Raw genomic sequence first — 16,899 nt, forward strand, 5'->3', positions numbered from 1 at the left:
TCCATGTCCTTTCTCTCTCAGATACCTTCTACAAGAAGGACCCAGTAAACTAGCCCTATAAACTCTGCACAAGTGAAAAGATTCTGTTTTTGTATGCCAAGAACCCACTAAGTAACATTCAGCCTCTAAGAAAGGTCAGATGTTATAGACCAATGCAGCAAGGAAGACAAAAAGTACTGAGGCTGAGAGACACAAGCATTTGACAAACCAGATTTCTAGTTCCTTATTCAAATGTCTTTCAAATGGACCTAAGACAGGGAACTAGGCAAGCAAGTGACACACCCTGACTCACACAAATCTCTTCCTGAACTAACACTGGATTTTGCATAAGGGATACTATTACCTGTGGCAATTTCATCTCCAAAAGGAATGGCTATTCTAAAAAAAAAAAAAATTCACAGCTGTTTTCCATATTTAAACACAGCAAATATGTTCCAAGAAGGAATGTAACGTTCTATCTTCCACTGGCTGTTAGCCTTCTTCCCACTTGAAATTTTTAGATAAATAAATAAGATCATCTAGTAATTAAATCTCATAAATAAGAGAGAAATGGAAGGGTTCCTTTTATTTCCATAGCTAAAAAGCATGAGATACTTTCTGCCAAACATCTTAACCACAATGCAGTAATATCAGTGTCATTCCTTATTCCAAATAAGATCCCACTGAGGTTCAATTCTCTCTCTCTCTTCCCCCTCCCCAGTGTGTATCATATATACATACACACACACACACACACATTGACTGATTATGTGCTATCAAGTTGATGACACCTCATAGCGATCACATAGATAGACCTATACACAAACATACTTTCACACACCAAAAGTTAAAATGAATTTTATCTTGTGAAAACTGAAGAGGATAAAAAGTTGAAAAACATCCACTTGTTTATGGATCCAATCCTATATACTCAGAAGTAATATGCTAGCCTCACCTGTGAATTTGGTCTTGTCTACTGGAACGGACTGGGGCCAAGCCATCTATTTCATCAAAAAAGATTATGGATGGCCTCATCAAGTATGCCTGGGGTAAGCAACAAACAGAATTAATTATAAATATGAAAATACTTTTTACACTTTTAAAAGCTAGGACAAAAATTACTTTTAATTACTGTATTGAATATGAAAAGTCCTAGAGTTCACTCAATAATATACAGCCAAGAAAATATATTAACTCTGCCTTGTCTACATATTGCAGATTACCTTCCACAGTGAATAGGTAGTTTTCATGATGCAGAAACCTGGTAGCCTCCACATGAGTAGTGATGGGTTGGGATGGGGGTAGGGGAAGGTAGTATGCTTAACCCAGCAGGCCCATATCAAATGTGAGAACAAACTTTACAAGCTCCGACAAAAAGAAGTTGGATCAACTTTGTAGAAGCTTATTGAAAAATATTTCTGCATTTAAAAGCAGCTGATCTTTTGAATTTTCTGAAAAGGTTAAAATTTCCTTTGAACTGAGCTCAACTCATAACAACTTCTACTAATGACCTAAAATCCATGGCGTTTTCTTGGCAACAATACTGTAGTGGTTTGCCATTTTCTACTTCCAGTATATTTTTTCGACAGTCTAGCCTACAGCTGTGATCTTTCCTGGTGGTCTTTCATACAAGTACTAACCAGGTCCAGCCCTGGGTAGCTCCTCAAGATTAACTACTGGTAGCTAGGATGTAATGTAAGCAAATACCTTGTCTCATCCAATGCCAGTTACACAGATACTTTTTTTTTTTTTCTGATAACAGAGTTTCACATCCAAGAACATGCATGCTTTGAAGAAACTAATTTTAGTCTTCAATCAGTATGAAATTATCAAAAGTGTCATTGCAAGAGGACAAGCAAAAATGCATGACTTCAGAGGCACGGGTAGTCAATATCACTTTTTTATTTCTTGAAGCAAAAGGACTTGCTGCATTTTCTACTGGTCTGACAGCCTACTCCTGTTTCTTTTTTATTAGCAACTTCACATATTCACCCATCTGAAACAACGTTTTATGGGCATTTCCTAACAATGAAAAAATACATTTGCCAAATTCTCATTTATACATAACACACTTTGCTGTATACTGGAATAACAATAAAAAGGAAGTTCCTATGTACCTCTCTAAATGTTATTTACACTCTGAAAAAAATAGGATAGCATGAAAGATTTTAAGGTGGGGGGGCAGTATTTTTAGAGGGAAATGTTAGGACTTAGATCATATTGTCTGATATCTTGAAGCTGTCCACAAACAAAAATTCTAGCAAATAGTTATTTCTCAGTATGTCTTATTTATCTTCAACTCATATGTTTCCTTTATGTTTATCATATGCAGCTGCCAGCACTATGCTATTAAGCACTGGTAATTCAGCCTGCAAGGCCTACTAAGTCTACTGAATTCCAAGTGGAGACGCTTCCCCTTTCTGGAACCCCCCTCCTCAATGTGAATTATTGGATGAAGCAAAGCAGCGGCTCTTCCTCCATCCAAGAGCCTCAGTGCCAAAGGACTACATTCTGTGGAGGGCCTATGGGCCCACTCATTAATCCAATTAGCCTCTTAGAAGGGGTGAGAGATACAATCTGTCCTTCAGACTAGAGATGTGGCAATTACATTTGCTTTAACTTTCAGAATGAAAATCAAAATAGGGGGTGGAAACAAAATATTTCCTACAGTTCTTCTTGTGGTGCATAGTTACTCACAGCAATTGTTTCTACTCTTTGTTGTTATTTAACATTTAATGACATTTTCTCCTTCCTATAATGACTCCAGCAAAAAATAATACAGGAATGCACCATGATCCATGGTAGTTCATCCTGTTTGGCAATATGACAACAGGGACTGGAAACAAAACCAGTTTTTATCCAGTTATTCTAAATGGGAAATACTTTTGCTCATTACGGTACTACCTTTGCAAACATAGAGGGGTATATTAGCAATTAACACAAATGTTCAAATGAATCTCCCATTTCAGCTAAAGGATCAAATATATAAAATTGTGTACTAACTTGATCAAAGAGGAGTCGAAGCTGCCGTTCAGATTCACCAACCCATTTGCTAAGACAGTCTGCTCCTTTCCTCATAAAAAAGGCAACTTTTCTGTCCCCATGGGTGCATTCGTTGGCCAGAGCTCTAGCCACCAAGGTTTTACCTGTTCCAGGAGGACCATAAAACAAACAGCCCCTGAAGACAAATGGACAGATACAGAAATCACTATTTCTTTGTTTCTTTGTAAACAGCCCAGTATTTGCTACCCAAATAAGGGAAACAAGAGCTCAGTGATCTGTTTTGGATACCTAGTAAAATGGAAGCTATGGCTAATTAAAAACAATGAAGGGGAAAAGTAGAAAATATTTACAAGTAATAAAGTTATTATTCTTAATCTACGTTATTTTCTATTTTAACAAAAATGTAAGTTATTCACTTTTTTCTACTATACTGGGCCAATTTTTTGTTGCATATAAGCATCACAGATTAAAATGAATATCAGAGATGTATGCCACCCTGAGTTGGTTGTCAAGTGGGCAGCTATATAAATCAAACAAATAAATAATAAATATTCTAACAGCATTGCAAATGAATAAAGCTATAGTGCCAGCTTGGGTATAACTTTTCTCAAGCTCCCTGCTCTCAGGCAAATGTGCCCAACATCAGTTCTGCTAAAATAGGGTAATGAGGAAAGAAAACAGTGATGAGCCTAGGGGCAAAAACTAGTCTTTATTAGGAAAATTCCATGCTTAGCTATCTCATATAGCACATATATGCAATCAATCTTTTGCAGTGAGGATTTTTGCCAACTTCTTCTAGTTTCTCTGAAGGGTCTACATGACTACTTTCATCTTTATTGGCGTCCATTCATCTTTAAAAATTCAATAGCTCCTTTCATAAGTTGAGGAACCCACAATGCTATTCTGCTTCTACATTACATTTAAAAATTCAGCTTCCTTTTTTCATGAAGGTCTTGTGATATATACCCAAGAAACCAAATCTAAATTCTGCATTCCTTGGCTTCATGAATATGAACGTAAGCCAGTGAGGCCATACACATATCTGAGAAGTTGCATGCATCTAGCAAGCCTTTTTAAAAGTTCCATATTCTTCAAACTATTCTTGAAATCAAAAGTTTCATTTTAAAAGATAATTCTGAATAAATAAAACTCAGTTGCATTGTTCTTTGAACAGAATGGATCAGTATTGATTTATTCTGTACTTATGGTATTACTGAGCTATTTAGCTTTGTTGAACTGTTTCAAAGAAGTGGAGAATGGTCTTCCCCTGACAGCCCTATTTTCCTTACCTTTCTCACACTTCTAGATTGGCAAATTTAAGAGAAGTTATACAACACAAAATTGTTGGGAGATGTGAAATCCCTTTTCTGCAATAAAGAATTTACAGCAGTATATTTCATCAAATGTCACTTCCGTTTCAGCAATTTTCCCAGAATTACCCTATGTTTCCAGAGATTTGGAGACATACTGGGACACGGGGATCTGATCTAGGAGTGGCTTTTATTCTGCTTAGGTCAAATAGTTGAATCCAACTGCAGCCAGCAAAGCCAGGAGTATTCCCACTCAAGAGCCCCTCAAAGAGTTTCCACCATGTTGTAATTTTTAATCTGACAAAAAATAAGCTCTTAAAATTATTAAACATGGGAAATATAGTAATCATACTGGCCCACGTGGCTTATTTTAACTAGATTAAATTAATTCAGATGTAGCTTTTGTCCACTTCTTTGCTAAGCTATTCTTTAACGTAGCCCTATATCCAACAAAGTTTGTGCACTCTGGCAGAAGTATAAATATTACATTTGAATAAAGCCTACCTTGGTGGTTGAATTTTGAATTTTTCGAATATTTCAGGATACAAAAGAGGAAATATAACCATTTCCTTAAGTGCATGAATATGATTGCTCAACCCACCTATACTATCAAAACGCACCTAAAAGGAAGATAAAAAGCATAAATAAACAAACAAACAAACATTTGGAACTGTAACTTAATTTATCACTTGTCCAGTCTACGTAGAACCACCATCAACATATTTCAAAATCCCAATAAGGGAAATATTATCCAAAATGGTCTACTTTTAATTCAGTGTAAGCACAGTAGTTATAAACATTTAATTGTTTAAGATTTAATTTTACAAAGCAGCTTAAAGATTAGTCATTATTTCGCTCTTAGCATAGGCAGGTAATGAAGAGATGAAGCACACCGATTTGTCAAGAGTCATTGGATCCACGTCAGCCAAGCTTGTACCAACTTTCACCCGTTCACGTAGGATTCCACTAGCCAAATCTTCTGCTCTGAAATTCATTGGCAGACATCTATGGCATATTAAAAAAAAAAATCACATAAATTTCAGGCTGAATAAAGATGCATGTATGCATAGAACAGAAGCGTGACTTCTCATGTATTTCATTTTGTCCCAAAAATAGCAGTGAGAACTTTCATTAGAGGAAAAAAATGTGTCTGTGCTGTTCCTGAAGACATGATGGACAAATAACCCTCACTTCCCAAAAAAATTTCAAATAATGCATCAGAATAAATAGGGTTGCATCTGGAATTACATTCACTGGAATTCTGCTAACAATGGAGGAAAGGAGGAGGCAGTAAATTTTAAAGATAGTAGGAATGGGCACAGTAGATAGCCCATGTGAAGCCCCTTGGCTGCCCTTGTTCAAACTTCTTCTTCTTCATGAAGACTTCAGGCACTTGTTAGCAATCCCACCCCAAATCAAAAAACAAATCCCAGGGTAAAAATTCCAGTCCCACCCATTCTGATGACATCAGTACTTCAGTGGCTATGCCCCCTGTAACCTGCAGAAGAATACAAAGACAATATTCAGTCCCCCGCCTAAAAATGTTGCCATTCCTTCCTTTGCAGCCCCATATTCATTGAAGTTTTCCAAATGGGTGGGTGACTCTCCAAACTAGCATAAGAGGTATTCTGCTCAGTGATGACATGTTCTGTGGAGTCCTTGGTGCTATCTGAGCCTGGTTGTTTTCTTGCAGATGTTTCACTGCCCAGAATTAACACTAGATGAACAATCAAGCAGTACACAATACCCTAATCAAGGAACTATTAACTCAGTCAATCAACCAAGTGGCAAACAACAGCCTAATCAGGGAACTACCCAGGAGAGAACAATACCCCCACCAACACAAGCCGGGCAGGCCACTGTACATAAACAGAGAGCAAACCCCACTCCCTTCTTGCACTGAAGATGTTGCCTAGTCAGACAATGAAATGTCTGCAAGAAAACAACCAGGCTCAAAGAGCACCGAGGGTTCCACAGTCCAACCCTGAGCTACAGCTTTCTCTTCAAAAGATGTTCTGCTCTGTTCTGGCATAGAAGGTACCAAAAAGGACTAAAAAATAATAATAATCAGGAAAAATTGAAGCGTCACTCCTTGCCTCCACTAAATCTGGGTGTCCTCTGCAAATTTCTATTCATAGATGGGCAAGTTTGAAGAAATCCCATAACATAAAAGCACATGTTTTATATGAATAAGGTTCCATGCCCTATAACAGCACCCTTAATTAAAATCAAACAATTTCACATGGTTGGCAACTTTCATCAGGCCAAGGACATGGAACCAAGCCATTTTTTTTCGAGGCTGATTAATGACAGAAAAATTGTTACCGGTTTCTTGCTCTTGCCATGCTTTTAGATTTTCTTCTTTCAAAACGTTCTTCATCTGAAGAGGTTGTATCACTACTATGAATGGCATGTTTCTTTCTCCTGCAGAAGCAATTAAAACATTTAACTGAAGACCAGCATGCACTGAGTTGTGCTCAGTGAGTGCTAACAAATTAAAACAGATAATTTAAAGGTTACAATGTCTTCAGTTTTATAACTGGCATATAGCAAGCTTCTCTTGTCTTCATCACTTGAGCTGGTTCAGATGTCACAATAAATCAGTCTGTCAGAAAAGCAACAAGATATAGCAATCCTTGGCTTTCCATATGCACCCAAACTGTATTGCTCCAGTGCAGAAGGGAAATTGTGGTTTAATCTGACTACAAAAGAGGATCAAGGTTTCAAGTTCTGGTTTCAAGACAGAGATTAAGGCACCATTTCTCAGTTGAAATAGAATGGGAAAAATGAACCCTGAAAGTAATGCAGAAGAAATACAGTAGCTTATGCTTTATTAAACACAGAACAAGCATCATTCCATTCTTTCCTCATCAAGCTTCAATGCAAGACTATTTATTAGGCCACATTACCTCTGAACTAAGCCTGTTTTCAAAAAAGCTAAACCCAATTTTATGCATTTTTATTTTATCCACAACATGTAAGAGTCTGACAAAAACAAAAAACAAAAATTGGCAAAACCATTCAGAGATGGTTCATAATGCATCACTTCAGCAAAATTTCTGGCAGGAATGTCTTCCAGCACACCAGACTACAACACTGGTTTAGAGGGGTGACTTGCAAAGTATTCCTCCGAATGGTTTTATACAGCCCTTCTGTTTTATTTACAGCTATACATCACCTTCACACTTATTAGTTGCTGCCAACAGAGGAAGGGTGCATTGGCCTAGTTTTGTATATCTTTACCGAGCATATTCTTCAATAAATTATTCCTGAAAGTTCAGCAGGGTAGCAAAATGGCAATAGAAAAAATCCTGTATTATTTACCTGATATGGCTTCTTCTTGCAGGAGACCTATGAATGTCAAATAATGTGTTTTCCCTTTTCTTTTGGTGAGCTGGAACTAAATAAGATAAATCAATTTGATATGTGAACTTTTTTTACAGATCTGTATAAACATTTAGTTCCTTACTGTAAGGCATCTTAATGCTTTTCATAAATTAGAAATGTTTGCAAATAAGGTATAATGCTGCATCCTCCAAATTTGCTTTCTCAAGTTATGTTTGTTATGTAAGACTTAAATATTCCTAGTTGGAATTGGATTTTAATGAAAAATATCAAATTTTAGCTTTAGGACTCCTTTGACTAAACACTTGTAGCATAATAAAGATAAATGCTATTAGACAGCAGACTCCATACTGCTGACTTACAAAATAATTCTCATTTAAATACAGTAATGTGTAATTCTATGTCTTTCACTATGGCCTAATACGATGTCTTGAGTTAGCATTACAAACACAAACAGAAAGGTAAAAAGCCAGGTTCAAATACTTCCCAACTCTCTTCCCCAACATGATCAAGAAGAGAAATAGAAACTAAAAAGTAGGTTAGTTTGTTGTTTATTCATTCAGTCGCGTCCGACTCTTCGTGACTTCATGGACCAGCCCACGCCAGAGCTTCCTGCCGGTCGTCAACACCCCCAGCTCCCCCAGGGACGAGTCCGTCACCTCTAGAATATCATCCATCCACCTTGCCCTTGTTCGGCCCCTCTTCCTTTTGCCCTCCACTCTCCCTAGCATCAGCATCTTCTCCAGGGTGTCCTGTCTTCTCATTATGTGGCCAAAGTATTTCAGTTTTGCCTTTAATATCATTCCCTCAAGTGAGCAGTCTGGCTTTATTTCCTGGAGGATGGACTGGTTTGAGTCCAAGGCACTCTCAGAATTTTCCTCCAACACCACAGTTCCAAAGCATCTGTCTTCCTTCGCTTAGCCTTCCTTACGGTCCAGCTCTCGCAGCCATATGTTACTACAGGGAAGACCATTGCTTTAACTATGCGGGCCTTTGTTGTCAGTGTGATGTCTCTGCTCTTAACTATTTTATCGAGATTTGTCATTGCTCTTCTCCCAAGGAGGTTAGTTTAGGAGTTTGCATATAACAATAAGCAGGAACTGTAAAATGAAACAGATTCCATACTGCTAAGCAAATTACAAAAATGATCATGGAATACAGTTTATTTGAAATAATTCCAGGCGCGCACAAAATAGCAACACAGAAACTTGCTAAAATGAAATTATTCTGATTTTTCCTTCTATGAGAAAGGCAGGGAAACAGGGAAGAATGTATATTATGTCTTACATGGATTCATACTAAACACTTCGCACGCAATCCCAAAATCATGATTTCATGTTCTGAGTAAGTTGTCTAACGAGTGGACAGAGATCTTAGAGGCATTTCTAATTTCATCAAGTTTAACAGGAAGAGACTGTGGGAGGGACGGTTGGTTGGTTGGTTATTTATTTATTACATTTGGATCCTGCCACAATCAAACGACTCTTGGTGGTCATAAAAATTCAACCACAGATAGGACTGTACCTACTTTTTTCAGTAAGTAAATCAAAGAACAGAAAATACAGAACAAGTAAGATGCTACCTTAAGTACCTGTTCAAAACAGTAACAGCATAAACTATCAAATCTTATAGAACTCTCCCTTTATACTATATGTTCAGCTGCAAAAAAAGAAAAAAATAACATTTAGAGAAGAGGGTGAATAAACTGTGTATTAATTTTTTTCCTATACTCTTTCCCACAGAAGCTTCAAGTAGCAGATAATGGTTCTTCCTTCAGCCATTTTATTCTGACATTAAAAATATTAAATTGAGAGGCACTGTCATTTACTGAGCTTTATGACTATGAATTTCATCCATGGTCCACCTAAATTCTAATCTAATACTCTAGTAGAGTAAAATATTGCTGAACCAAGTTATTTCAGTTATATAAATCATTTTTTAACATCTTACCTATAGGAGGTGCTTGATATCTTTCTACTGTTTTTCTTTGTCTGAGATTATACGGACGATCATTTTCTTCTCCCTCTGCCTCCTCCACTTCAATATCCCCATCTTCTTCTTGAGATTCTAGAAAAATCCCCATTGAACATTTATAAAAATACACCACAGATTTGTATAATATCTATTAAAGGGGCCCTGTTACTTTACAAATGAAGTTTATTTTATAAAATGTAACACTGATTTGGGTAGTTTGCAACATTCCAGAATGAACGTTATTAAAAATAATATGTAAGTAATTTTAAGGATTTTTAAAACTTTTCTTTCAAGATGCACAGCTTTTATAAGGTGATCGAGGAGACCTTGAACACATGAAAAAGCTGTTACAATTTCAAGATTTAGACAATAAATAACAAGAAAGGCCAAACAGCAAAGATGTTTACAAAACTGAGTCCTACACAATTCATTCAAATGCACCATGAAATGAACAATGGGGAAGGGGGACAGCACCGCTCAGAATGTATCAACATATGGAGGGAGTGCCAAACGCATGAACCCATAACTGAAGAAGTCCTGCCCATCTGTATCCAACATCTTAATGAAGCTTGCTTGGAAGCCAAAAAGCAAGGGCAGCTTTACACAGAGTAGAAATAGAGTTAAGGCCTCGGAGAAGACGTAGTCGCAAACTATGCAAAAAATATTACATAGACTATTGAGAACTCATAAAACTCATACTGTTTTTTAACAGTATGAACAATTTGTCACTGGTATTTATCAAAGTAGCTATCACACTACTATCACCATTACCTTCTTCTTCTCCTTCTGTGGAAACCTCATGGTGGTTCTGGATTCCATAGCTATTTCTCCTCAATGATTTCCTCCTCCTTTTCACTCGTGAATACATATCCATGTTTTCCTAAAATAAAAACCTCAAGAATGATCTGCATTGTTTCCAAACTATAGAGTTAACTGACAGATCCCAATAACTCTGAGAATCATAACAACTATTTTAATAAGAGAGAATCTGTATGCACGTAAAAGAGAGATGCTAAAATCACAGGCTAAATAAATGTAATTATCTTTATTGGAAACTCTGATCAGAGTACTGAGCATTCTATTTTATCTTAAGAACTATAACCAAATACATGGGATGGTTCACAAAATAATCCATTACTGTATCTATATGGCATATAGAAATACTTGATTTTATAATAATGGAGCATCTATTCTTGAATAAGTGCCCACATTTGGTGACAGGGAAGGCACAATCAGCACTGTAGAACTCACAGCAGCAAGGCACTCTGACTAGCTTGTTAAAATTCTCTGGCCTTGCCACCATGTGGCAATGTGAGGCACAAGTTGTTGCTGCCCCAGAGCTGGAATCTACAGAAATGAGCCAGAGACTCAAGAATTCTACCACTCAAAGCCACAGCTTCTCAGCAGCCAATAGGGTAGCTGGGAAGGGCGGGGCTGTTGCAAGCTAGCCAGCTCATAAAAGAGAAAGCCTTGTTGCCTCATCAGCTAGCTTCCATTTAGCCACCCATCTACCACAGCATTTCAAGGGTTGTGCAAGTCTCCAAAGTTGCAACAGATAAGAGGGAGAAGGTGTTTTTCTGGTTCCTGCAACTGGATTTTAGATTTGAGTTGCTACTACTTAAAGGAACCTAAGGAGACATAGGTCCCGAATGCCAACCAGCAAAACATGTATATGTAGATGGACTGTTTCACACTGATCATACTACCTTACAGATGGTTGACTATCATATGATTTGCCACAACCCCCATGTCACTTTTTGCGAGATATTACTGCATTGTTTAGGATAGTACTGTGTCGACATTTGTTTTCTCTCTAGCCAGCCACATCAAGCTTTCCCTTTCCCTCTGTTCCTTTACTCTCATAAGGATTGAAAAATGTTTACGGCATAATATTAAAAAGTAACTATAGTCATTTTTTTTTTACTAACAAGTGATTTCAGTGCTGGGTTATAACATACCCAAGGCTTAAATAAAATATAAGAAAAAAAGGTAAGAAGAGACCTAAACTTACAAATTCTGTATCTGTCCACATGCGCAATCGTTCCACTTCACCCGATCGCCTATTCCGTCTGATGTTAATATTATCCATTTCCTGAAGAACAGCTTCAGCAGTACTAACATTAAAAAATGGTGATATAAAATGTATTACAAGGTATGTAACAACTGACTTGTCAAATTGTAAGTAGATACAATAGGCTGGATCATAACTAAATGTGGTTATAACTAAATAAGGGTCCCTTATGTTCCTTGGAAGCTTTTGGTCCAGCAAAGAAGCCTGCTAGTAGAAAACACAAAAAGGTGATTTTTGTATTACAACATTCCTATACCCTTTTAGAAGGAACCCTAACTGCCAAAGCATTTTTTTTTTACTGAATACAAGGGGCTGCATCTCAGGAAACAAACAAATGAACATTACCCTCTTCTAGTGTGAGCAAATTCAGTATTATGTCTTTTATCCATGATTTACAGATATAGTTCAGAGGCTAAATCAAATTGTATGCAAATTAGAAAAATAAGAGTCAAAAGCTTATTCCCATACTTATTCCCAAAGTTCCTGAATAAACTCAATTCTTACAATTCTGGCGTCATTTGTTGCATAGGTAGGGTTTTTTCCCCCCTGCTGGGAACCTCATTTTTTTAAAATGTAATTTTTGCATCTAAGATGCTGTGACAGTAAAGTGGGCAGGGCTGAAATGTCTGATCCATTTATTTTCAATTTCCTAGTATAGAGGTTACATAAAATAAGTGCAATAAATCTCCCAGAAGTTCAAATTGGTTAGATGAGTAGATTAAATGTCTACTCCACATATTTATCAGACCATATACTTACAAGAGATCTATAATTATTTCCCTTGAAAAAGAAACAGGAGATTGTAGAGCAATATCGTAAGATTTTAAAGCAAACTTTTAAATTGGTGTTACTCTGTTTCCTCAACACACATCATCCACAAACATATAGACACACAGCTATCATAGGTTTTAATTTATATACTTCAGATTGTAGCTAGCTAATGATTTGGGGAATTGCAGTCCCAATGTATTTTAAGGGTGCCAAGTTGGGGACACTGCTTTACAGGCTGAGATTTTATAGAATCAGGTAGTCCTTGTTTAACGTCCACTCACTCAGCGACTGTTCGAAGTTATGACGGCACTGAACAAGGGGTACTTGTGACATGTCCTCATAGTTGCAGCCCTCGCAGCATCCCCACGGTCACTTGATCACAATTTGGGCACTTGGCAACTGGCTCGCAATTACGATGTCACAGTTCTGATGAGCAAAGTCAATGGGGAGCCAGCAGCGGATTGCAAATGGTGATCACATGACTATGGGACGCTGCAACCATGTGGGAGTCATCTAACAACAGCAACTGGGACTGCCAGAACTGCCATCATGAGGCAGTGCAGTCATGTGATGTCGTACCTTACCACTGTGTCACTTAGCAATGGAGTTCCCAGTCCCAATTACCTGTATGACATAACTTGTAAAGATTTTTCTTTGCTTTTTTATGTTATAAGCAACATAAAATCTTCTCCTAACATCTTCAGCAATTACAGTACACTAAAATTATAAAATGAATAAACTAAAGCATAATACTTTTGAGGTTAGTAACAAGCAGAAGATGTTACTAAGAGAAGTAAAAATTCAAAAACCGTTTACTCTAATATACCTAAAAGAAACTAATATGTATTTACCATCTATTTATTTTATTTTTATTTATTTATTTATTTTCTATCCCACCTTTATTATTTTTATAAATAACTCAAGGTGGGGAATATACCTAATGCTCCTTCCCCCTATTTTCCCCACAACAACCACCCTGTGAGGTGGGTTGGGCTGAGAGAGAGGGACTGGCCCAAGGTCACCCAGCCGGCTTTCATGCCTAAGGTGGGACTAGAACTCTCAGTCTCCTGGTCTCTAGCCTGGAGCCTTAACCACTAGACCAAACTGGAGCTTGTTGGTCTGAAAACAAAATGTCAATACAGGTAGCCCTTGTTTAGTGACCATAATTGGGACCAGCAACTTGGTTGCTAAGTGGTGCAGTTGCTACGTGGAAACTCACACGACTGTGACTGTGCTTCCAATTTCACTTCAGTTTTCCTTTTTCCCCACTCCCCAACCTTTTGGAATGCTCACCCCAGTACTAGAATAATTAGCAAGAAGGGAATTAATGTTTCCCTGGTGCCAGTGCATTCCTTTTGATGCGTATTCCCCATCGTGTGCCTGTTTACTCTCTTGTAATCCCTCACTCTCCAATCTTCCACTCTGGTGGGGGCGGGGGGAACAAGTCAGGCACAGGACAACGCGTACTGACTGACTGTAATGGCAAACATGTGACTGAGAAAGATGCTGCCAAGGTCGTAAATGCATGCCTTGGTCACAAAGTTATTTTTCAGCACCATCGTAACTTCGAACAGTCAATGCACAAGGCAGTCGGTAAGCAAGGTTTACCTGCATGCTCACTGATAAGTCCTAGGCCATATAATATTACACATCTTTCTCTGCCAGCCTAAGATTAAAAAAAAAATTAAGTAGTTCAGAAGTCGAATACTAAAGTTAGGAGGACATCTTTCGTTAAATAAGTAAGTAACATAAAATGTTTCTCTCGTAAACTGAAATATAAACATATATACAAACATAATTTAACAATATCATGAAATTAGAAACTATTGTTATTGCAGTATTCCAACATACCTGTTTACCAATTGGTCAAACAGTAAACTCTGATTCAAACTTTCAAATCTGTTTTTTCTAGATCGACAACTTTTTCTGATTTCTCTGCCTCCATTTATACAGGCATGGTCACCATCTCCCTTTTTTTCCCCTCGAAGAGAACAGCTTTTGAGAGCTGCAAATTTCAAGTTATAATATTAATATTGAGAAATAATAAGAATCACTTAGGATGTCTATAACAGGGTGCATGGACCACTGCAATGTGATACCAGCTGGGTTTATTATTATTATTGTTGCTGTTGTTATTTTAATAGTATATACATATGTGAGCTACCCAGGGTCTTAAGATTAGGAAGGTACAAAAATTGTGTAAAATATTCACACACAGAGAGACATACATAGACATACCTAATTATTTCATCATAAATATTTCAATTTTAATGATAAATGTATGTCACTCTGCAGCCTTCATGCCAAATCTGCTCTGGAGGATTTGGGGCGCAGCCTAAGGTAGAATTAGACAGCATGGGGCCACGGGCAAGAAAATGGAAAAAATGAGGCCACTTCCATAAGTGGATATCTGCTTATGGAACACTGAATCTAGCTTTTTTTCTTTCCTTTTTGCACTGAAAACAGTAATATCGCAGATAAGAAAAATTAGAGGTACAGAAAGAACTTCAAAAATGTAAAAATGTCTAGCAACAGAATAAGCAATTCAACTATGAGGTACTTACACAAGCTACGACCATTTGGTAAAGTAGCACCAGATTGAGAAGTTAACCTAAGAAACAATTTAATTTGGAAAATTAGCTTGTTGCATTAAAATTACAATCCACATATTTCTATTATTCCTATTCCCAACTGTTACACATTGAACATAATTCTGTTACAATTTCATCCTTACAAGTGATCTAAAAACTAATTATTACCCATCTGTGTCTTTTAAAACAGTTAATCAATTTTTATGCAGCTTCTACAAATGAGAAAATGGAGCAAAGTTAGTAATTTGCTGAAAGGGAAATGATTTTTTTTTTCCTGCCAGAGGACCACACAAGGGATTACATTCACATGGTAGACACGCCAAGACCAAAAAAAAATGTAATTTATTTTACTTTTGAGTTAAATTAAATTATACAGTTAACTTAATGGCAACTTTTAGAATATCTCTAGAACCATATCTGCTTTCAGAGGCTCTATGCAGCTTAGGGAGCTCAAGTCATCCACCTCTGGTCTAAAGCCATCAGTGAGAAAGCTCTGGTATTTGTCTTTAAATCTGGTATTCATTTAATGAAGTTTAGCATTCAAAAAACCTTCCACATCTTTCTAAGCATATGGGCTAGTAAGATATAGGTTATTTAGTTCATTCTCATGAAAGTATTATTTATGCTAATAATACCAACATGCTTCAAAACAATGTGGAGCTACTCAATACAATGTTTTTAATTTGTATGTTAATGTAATAAATGCTTTCAATATGCAAACATTTGAAAAGAAAATATCTGTTGTGAAAGCAAAGTCTGCACTAGTTTCCATTAGTCAGTTTATATGTTCCAGTTTGTCAGAGTCTATATTTTTTCTTTGAAAAGAAAGCAAGAATACCTTTCAAACTGAAGTAGGGCCCTACCTCACTGTCATAATACAGAATAGAAAATATCATTTTTAATCCTTAGCATCATCAAAAACAGCTAAATTTCTTTTCCTTGGTCTGAACTTTGAGTATAGTGAAAGTTATATAAAATGATAGGGTGCAAAAATCATTCAGAGTTCCAAAGGTCAATGAAACAATCCTTATTCTAGAATTTTGTCTTAAGCTCGAGCAAAATGAGGTATTTTGTTCCACATTGTTTCAAGTATTTTGACCTCCCACAATTATTTTAAAAAATTCCTACAAGCCAGGGAGATTTCAAGAATGCACTGGTGAATTATATGCATGAAAAAGAAGCCTCAAGCCAATAGTTAGAGAAGTATATTTCACTCAGGTACTAGCTGCAAAAGGCATGCTTCTGTTTCTTTACTTGCTATGGGAATTTTTTGTTTAATTAAAATTATTCCCTTAGTCAATTTTCCTTTAGATTGGGTGGTAGGTAAACTCATAATGGACAACCTATTGTGAGTTTACCTACCACCCAATCTAAGAACCTACTTTAATGGTTCTAGGGCAAAAAATAAGGGAGTAAGAGGCTTATTTTGATTTTCTACTGAAACATTCAAGAAGTTTCAAAGTTTATTCCATTCAATGATCGAATAAAAGAAACATTCCAATGAAACATTTTAAATGGGTTAGGGTTTTATTCCAAACTCAGAACATTTTTTTCCATTATGCACATATCCAATAACGGGCTTGCTTTAGACTTATGTTGGAAGAAATACTGACATCAGGTACATGGAAGCTGCTATAAAAATCTAGCATTACAAGTAGAACTATAATGTTACAAATAGAACAATATATGAGTTTAGTATCTACTGTACTGATTATGAAATGGAAAATTGCAATATAATAATCAACACCTTTTCTCATTTTACTATTCTTTAGCCACTCCTACAAAATGCAACATATAATTATTGCAGAAAGAACTTGTTACTTCTTTAACCCTATATAGATTTACTTTCTATACT

The 16,899-nt window shown here is 36.7% G+C and overlaps 1 protein-coding gene across 5 annotated transcripts in view; it reads right to left on the reverse strand.

Annotated features, from left to right (window-relative positions):
- Window positions 1-16,899, reverse strand: part of ATAD2B (ATPase family AAA domain containing 2B) — an 81,065-nt gene that overhangs the window by 47,853 nt on the left and 16,313 nt on the right. For 3 of the 5 annotated variants that reach the window (XM_063315182.1, XM_063315174.1, XM_063315157.1), the window contains exons 3-13: window positions 15,018-15,064; window positions 14,305-14,458; window positions 11,623-11,725; window positions 10,377-10,491; window positions 9,588-9,704; window positions 7,617-7,692; window positions 6,618-6,716; window positions 5,186-5,297; window positions 4,797-4,912; window positions 2,983-3,157; window positions 935-1,023 (exon numbers count right to left, since the gene is read on the reverse strand). In XM_063315182.1, coding sequence (XP_063171252.1) covers window positions 935-1,023; window positions 2,983-3,157; window positions 4,797-4,912; window positions 5,186-5,297; window positions 6,618-6,716; window positions 7,617-7,692; window positions 9,588-9,704; window positions 10,377-10,491; window positions 11,623-11,725; window positions 14,305-14,458; window positions 15,018-15,064 — 1,203 coding nt within the window. The remainder of the gene's footprint in view (window positions 1-934; window positions 1,024-2,982; window positions 3,158-4,796; window positions 4,913-5,185; window positions 5,298-6,617; window positions 6,717-7,616; window positions 7,693-9,587; window positions 9,705-10,376; window positions 10,492-11,622; window positions 11,726-14,304; window positions 14,459-15,017; window positions 15,065-16,899) is intronic. The other 2 variants (XM_063315190.1, XM_063315166.1) reach the window with 1 other exon arrangement.

The sequence above is a fragment of the Candoia aspera genome, chromosome 1 (genome assembly GCF_035149785.1).
Source record: "Candoia aspera isolate rCanAsp1 chromosome 1, rCanAsp1.hap2, whole genome shotgun sequence".
NCBI classification, from domain to species: Eukaryota; Metazoa; Chordata; class Lepidosauria; order Squamata; family Boidae; genus Candoia; species Candoia aspera.